At 35.2% G+C, this 7,500-nt stretch overlaps 1 protein-coding gene across 3 annotated transcripts in view; it reads right to left on the bottom strand.

The window, feature by feature from the left end:
* LOC135102058 (F-BAR domain only protein 2-like) overlaps positions 1-7,500 on the bottom strand; it is a 56,610-nt gene that overhangs the window by 16,516 nt on the left and 32,594 nt on the right. For all 3 annotated transcript variants that reach the window (XM_064006716.1, XM_064006718.1, XM_064006717.1), the window contains exons 10-15: positions 6,938-7,037; positions 5,973-6,163; positions 5,686-5,819; positions 4,402-4,449; positions 1,857-1,930; positions 1,269-1,402 (exon numbers count right to left, since the gene is read on the bottom strand). In XM_064006716.1, the coding sequence (XP_063862786.1) occupies positions 1,269-1,402; positions 1,857-1,930; positions 4,402-4,449; positions 5,686-5,819; positions 5,973-6,163; positions 6,938-7,037 (681 nt within the window). The remainder of the gene's footprint in view (positions 1-1,268; positions 1,403-1,856; positions 1,931-4,401; positions 4,450-5,685; positions 5,820-5,972; positions 6,164-6,937; positions 7,038-7,500) is intronic.

A 7,500-nucleotide genomic window follows, 5' to 3' on the forward strand; every position in this document is an offset into this window, starting at 1 on the left:
GGCACAAACTGTTGCACTCCCTCTCTATACTTGCTCAAAAATATCTCATATTTTTCTTGCACTACTTTACCTTCAAATAGCTCTTTCCAGTTTTTTCAAAAAATTTATTAAGCTCCACAAAGTTTGTCTTAGCATAGTTCTGTCTCCCATTTCTGTATAGTTCTCTCCTGTGCAACACTTTTTCCTTCTGTAGTACTATTTCTATTATCACATGATCGCTTCTTCCCAGTGGACTCAGACAATGTATACTTGGTCTACTTTCTGGGGTTTTCATAAACACCAACTCCAACTGTGATGGTTCTTCTTCTCTTCTACATCTCATAGGCTTGTTCACCCATTGTCTCATTGTATTCGCCATCATGGTTTGCATAAGTTCTTCGCTCTATGACCCGACATTTTCCTTCACTTCCATCTCCTCCCAGTTAATTCCTTTAGTGTTGAAGTTGCCTACTAAGAGCATTTTGTTACTTTTCCTTATCATATCCTCTATACTATTTTTCATTTCTAGTTGCATACTTTTACATTTATTAATCTCCTATGCATTAGTTTTTGGTGGTATGTATGTCACAATGATTTTCTTTTTTTCACTTCCTTTGATCTTAATCACAACACTCCATGTTTCTGCATTCCATCACCATATTCCACTTCCTCAACAACAATATCCTCTTTTACCAATATCATCACTCCTCCTCCTCCCTTTCTTTTTCTCTCTCCTCCATGTGCTATATCCTTCCTTTGCAAATCCCAACTTTATTTCCTCTTTTATTTTGGTTTCTGTTAAACATACCATATCTGGTTTATTGTTCTTTAAGTAGTCTTTAAGTTCCAATAGGCTCAATACCAAACCATCTACATTAGTATGCATATACATGTGTGTGTGTGTGTGTGTGTGTGTGTGTGTGTGTGTGTGTGTGTGTGTGTGTGTGTGTGTGTGTGTGTGTGTGTGTGTGTGTGTGTGTGTGTGTGTGTGTGTGTGTGTGTGTGTGTGTGTGTGTGTGTGTGTGTGATGAGCAAAAAATTACGATCTAGATGTAGTTAAACTACTCTCCAAAAATTACCATAATCTCAGTAAATTTCCCTGTCACATACCAAATGCAAAAAATAAAAATACTATTACCATACAAAAACACCTAATCATCATCATCTATTTGCACCACATAGTAAATACCAAGAAAATAAACAAAGCAGAAATACTAATAATAAGTGCTGAGAGGTGCCTGTGGATTGCCTGAAGATTAGATCAAAAGCAAATGCATTCAAAATAATACCTTTAGACACAGGAGATATTGGTCGATTGAAAGATGATTCACAGCCTGCAGTGTTCCCTGGTGTATTTCTGGGGCTTTCACTGTTGCCAAAGTTGAGATTCAAACCAAGCAGGTCTACAGAGCTAGACTTATTGCTGGAAAAAAAAAAAAGAAGAATGGAGAAGCAACAGTAAATAATAATAAAAGGCAACATAAAACGCAACCTATATACCAGGACGAAGTGCCCTGGAAAAGAGGAATACTTGAGATCCAGATATGCTGAGAAATGTGAGTATTATTGTACTTAGCTAGTCATATTATACATGACCTGAACTAGGCCTGTGTTGTCCTGTCTCCACACCTATATCCAGATTTTCCACTCATATATCAATTCATTGTGTGTGTGTGTGTGTGTGTGTGTGTGTGTGTGTGTGTGTGTGTGTGTGTGTGTGTGTGTGTGTGTGTGTGTGTGTGTGTGTGTGTGTGTGTGTGTGTGTGTGTGTGTGTGTGTGTGTGTGTGTGTGTGTGTGTGTGTGCATGCAAGAATGAAAGTCTTGTGTACAGATAGGCAGAAGTGTACAACAAAGTAACAAGTACACCAATTCTCACCTTGACGGCTGAGTTATGCTATAGGAGCGCTTCATATAAAATGAATCTGATGTATCTGTTGATGTTCTTCTAGTCTGTAAATATGGGTCATAACATTAGTAAAAAAAACATATATATATATATATATATATATATATATATATATATATATATATATATATATATATATATATATATATATATATATATATATATATATTTTTTTTTTTTTTTTTTTTAGCTTCTCAGTTTCTTATGAACAAAACACACAATATAATTCAACATTGGTAAAACTGCAAAAAACCACAATACAGCAAAAGTCCTGTTTTTCAGCATCCAACATTTCGGAAAACCTGATCTTTTGGCACTTTTGCAAAATGGTCCCATTCTGAAAGTCACCTGATCTTTCAGCACTATAGGTACTGGCATATGACAAGTTTAAAAATGGCACTGGACACTGCAAACACCTTCCGTCATGTAAAGGCTGTACTGCTAGCACCCATAAGTATGATGGTGTGAATGGTGATAGATGAGAATATTTTTGGTATAAACTTGGGATATATGAATAGAGTACTAAACTGAAGAGGAGAGGAAAGGAATATTAGTGATCCAAAGTATAACAGGCACAGAGTAAAAAAAATAAGAATATGAGAATGAGTCTATTGAGTTTACACTGCCATGTTTGTCTTTCCACTCTGTCTTTGTGAATGAAAATCCCCCAGTGGTTGAGGAGCAGACTGACCAACAGATCATGTAGCAGATCATGTAGCAAATCATGCTGCTTTGGAAATGAAAGAGGAGGAAAGTGAGGAGGAAGAAGAGGAGCCAGAGAAAGTTTTGTGGAGGACTCTAGAAAAACTCTGTTTATTTATAAAGTCTGCTGAGGCTGAACTGGTTTGTTTTCTAGAAATATGTCTTGAAAAGTTAGAAATATGCCTTGAAAATGATTTTTATATAAATATGCCTTGGATATATCATTTGTTTTCTGCAAATAAATAAATAAATAAATAAATAGTAGCCTATGTTCTCTTTTATTCATTACTAATACACCTGATGAAATTCACATCTGATCTCTCGACATATCCAATGATTCGGCACCTGTTTAGTCCCATATATGCCGAAAGAAAGGACTTTTACTGTATAACCAACTTCTAAACATAATGTTGGTAAAATATTTCAAATTCAGTTCATGCAAAGGCATAAACAAAACATTTCCATGATGAACATTACCATGGCATGTTTCCCATGCAATAATAACTTGGTTTTTCAATGAAAATTCACAGTGACAAAAAATTCAGTGACAAAACAATGATATAATACATCTTAACATATCTTTAATGTCGAGTAATTTGTTTTCTCTTACATCATATTACTGCAATTCAAAGATCTTACAGTATTACACAGAATAGCATTACACTAAAGGAATAGTAATTTCAGTTTAGCCAGCCAGTGGCATGACTAAGTCACATTTCATGCAACACAGAAAATGTTAGTTAAGTGTTCCTTTTGTTAACGCAACAACACAGTAACACAGCCTGCGATGGGACAATGAGAATATGCACAACACACAGGTGTTGGCTATGTGGCTGATGGTAAGGTGAAAGGTCAAAGGCATCAAAGGTAGAGGAACATGAATAAGTTGATTTTGAGGGAAGGAGTATCGGGAAACCCATAGTTACTCATTTGTATTTTTCATATTGATCAGCCTCCATGCGCTAAACTGACAGGAAAATCCAGGACACAATCGAAAATTAACTATAGACAAGCTTATGACTTTGGATGCAAACAATATGCAAATGACAGCAGGGTATCTTGGTTTTAGGTGAAACATAAATACTCCATGAAAAAGATATATATATACAGAGTTTTCATGGATTACCTTCATCTAACACACAAACCATTCCACGTTTTCCTGTACATTATGGGAATATTCCCTAGAGACTCAACATGAAACCTTCCATCTAAATCTGATCATATTCATATATTTTACTTCACCCTGCCTTGTTATTCCTTACTATCTACATACCTTCTTTACAAACACTTTTACTTTATCTTACTGCCTCACAAGCAGTTTGGCCTCCTCAAACCTACACCCCAATGGAACTTTCAAAAAGTTTTATAATCACTGTAGCCTTGATCCCCACTTCAACACCTCAAAACTAATTTTTGTGTTACTATTCAGTTGTTAATTTTTAATAAGAGCTACAAGAAATAGAAATACATTAATAGAGTGAGATAAACTAATTAACAAAACTCTGAAATAAAGCCTTTACAAAATTCTATCAGTCATCAACTGAGGTTGAAAGAAAATAGTATAGCTATTCAGTTCTGGAAACCTAAAAACACAACTCAGTTATAAATTATCAACAATTAGGTATGAAGCACATAATGCCATATGCACAGGATAGAATGAATAATAAACAGCAATCAGATAAACTCGTAGGATAAATGGCTGGGTTTTAAACTGAGCTCAGGCAAGAGCAGAGTCGAACTAGAGCATATAGCAATCTGAGCTGAGGCAAGGATATCAGGCAGAGCAGTCATGCACAATTAATTTAGATTTTACCTTCTGTAAGGTTAGGTACCTGATCTTGCTCTTTCCTTCCGAGGTTATCTGGCGTGGAGGCACACAAGGCTAATTAGAGGTCATCTATCATTACCTACGATACTTACTTTTAAAAAGGTGAATTTTCAATAAATTTCTGCTACTCATATAATGAGCACAATATCTTAAAGTAATCAGTTTTAATGCAACAGGTAAATCAATACTCATTCTTCATATAATTAAACACATGAAAAGGAGAACTGGAGCTTTCAACACTAGCTTGTACATCTTAGGGGATCAGACTTGTTACTGGATGGTAGTGCAGCAGAACAATGCTTATATACATGGGGCCTCACCCACAGCCAATGGTAAAAATGGTCATTGTACAAACAAATAACTTCATATTTCCATCCAATCCTAAGATAAACTTGCTGGGGTCTGTTACTCATACATATTTAAGTTTTGTTGGTGTAATTCAGTGGTCATGGTTCTCTCTGTGAAAGTATGGGAACTTGCTTTGCACTAGACTACCTTGTGTGCTAATACCATATTTAAGCTAATAACACTGATGCCCAGCATCACAGTACCCATGTTATTATTATATACAATAATGAATTTTTATAAAACTTCTAAATTTGTTGTATATAACTTTTGGGTCAAATGTGGGGCCATGAGGTTTTAAGCAAAACTGCCCTAACCATTTACCATCAACAGTGCATCAATCTGATGTTCTGCATACACCAAGATCCCTACACTAGCCAGTTTTAAACAGATACAATTCATTCACATCTCAGAAAGGCAGAACCAATAAAAGAAAAGTAATCTAGAATGACTGTGTAGTACTTCACCATTAATTACTATTGTCTGCCAATCAAGTTTTACAGGATCTCAATTTGTGAATCTTTGTGGCAACATGAAACTATTTCACCAATGTACATGTGTATAAAAATAACCAAGGTTTGTATTATAAAAATGTTGTCACTTCACATTTTGTAATTAATCTCCACCACTTGTCAAATTTTATCAGTACAACAGAATTATGTCATTAAATAGAAGCAGATGCACATCATGAGGCCATACAAACATCTTGATTATTACACCAAGAACTAGGACAGTGAGGAATCATGATCATTAAATACTTTGGAATGCTGTGATAGAACTGACTTTGAATACCAATACTGAATGATCTTTTAAGGAAAAAATACCACACATTAACATTTATGTCTGTAATCTATTTAGTTACCAGTATATCTGGCTATCTATCTACCAATCTACATGTCTACCTATACATTAGTCTGTACTTACTGAAGGGTATGAAGCAGGAGACAGGGATATTCCTTCAATGGTGGCACGCAGCTCATCAACACTGGGAGACATTGGGGCATTCCCATTACTGATCGGCTTGATCTCCACGTGAATTTTTTTCTCCGGTTCTGCATCTGTTTTCAGAATTGAGAAAATTATCAATAACAATGATATAATGAAGCACTAGTTTTTACCATCATGACTTTTCCTTCATCCTATAATTACCACAACTATAACATAACATGAATTCAAAGTGAGGTACAAGTTGCTAAATATCTTTTACCAACCTGAGTCTGTGTCTGAAGATGAATCAAAGCTATTATCTTCACCAGCTGCTTTTGATTCCTGAGGACGTACTGAGAATCCTTCCTCATCTACATTTAGAGTCTGGCCACTGATGCTCCCCTTATCAGAGGCAGATGTCACTGGCACTGTTGCTGCATCACTTGTCTTTGCTCCAGAATCATCATTGCCTTCACTAGAGAGAGAGAGAGAGAGAGAGAGAGAGAGAGAGAGAGAGAGAGAGAGAGAGAGAGAGAGAGAGAGAGAGAGAGAGAGAGAGAGAGAGAGAGAGAGAGAGAGAGAGAGAGAGAGAGAGAGAGAGAGAGAGAGAGAGAGAGAGAGAGAGAGAGAGAGAGAGAGAGAGAGAGAGAGAGAGAGAGAGAGAGAGAGAGAGAGAGGATCAGAAAGGTCTGGCATTTTCTTATTAACCTTATATACTTTTATAGTGGTGGTGTTTCCCTTATAGAAGTTGGACAATACTTCCATATGATGATAATGTTAATAATGATGATATATCATCAACTGCCTGTATGACTCCACTGCAAGACAATAAAATTTAGTAGTTTGCTAAAACCCTATGCCCATAAAATCTGTATCTGGGAGACATCTACATCTAGACAACATGTTGCCACTGATTCAGGGACTCAACCTATGGCCTACGAGTAAATGCTAAATACCACACCACACTATCTTACACCTCTCCAGCAAGTGAAGCATTCCCCAATAGCATGAATAGAAATATAGCCCAAATTGTTTCCATCTGGCAAAAGATTTGATCCCAGACTTTTTTAGGTGTGAATCAAGCATGCTACCTTCACACCAGCAAGCTGTTGAATATCTTTTTTATACTGTACTGTGAGTTCAAGGACTTTCAATTGACATTACACTTAAGCTTGCATAGCCTAAGTCAACACACGAGTCACTTCAAAAATAAAGAATTAAAGCTATAAAATTATCCTTATATATTTACTTGTCAGATTTCTCTTCTTTGTTACTTGATGAATCTGCATCTTTCTTTTTCTTAACTTTCTTCTCCTTGATTTTCTTGTCTCGTCTACTTCTCAGGAACCCTGCAAACAGATTTAATCAGTACTCTTGAAAATTAATCTCAAATCTATTTACATATTACATGAACACTATTTTTTCAATAAAACATATATACAGATTGATTGCAAATCTTTGATATCACACACACATACACACACACCACACACACACACACACACACACACACACACACACACACACACACATATATATATATATATATATATATATATATATATATATATATATATATATATATATATATATATATATATATATATATATATATATATATATATATATATTTCATACTCAGGGTACTTGAGTTTTGTACTTTTTTTAAGCAGAAAGTTTGTATCTAATTCATAAATTAAAAACTTCCATCAGTTACACTATAAATATAATTGTTCAATATGATAACCATTTATACAAATGGTAATGCCACGATTCTGATTACATAAGTTTGGTATTGGTTCATGACCATAA

This window comes from Scylla paramamosain, chromosome 7, assembly GCF_035594125.1.
Source record: "Scylla paramamosain isolate STU-SP2022 chromosome 7, ASM3559412v1, whole genome shotgun sequence".
Taxonomy (NCBI): domain Eukaryota; kingdom Metazoa; phylum Arthropoda; class Malacostraca; order Decapoda; family Portunidae; genus Scylla; species Scylla paramamosain.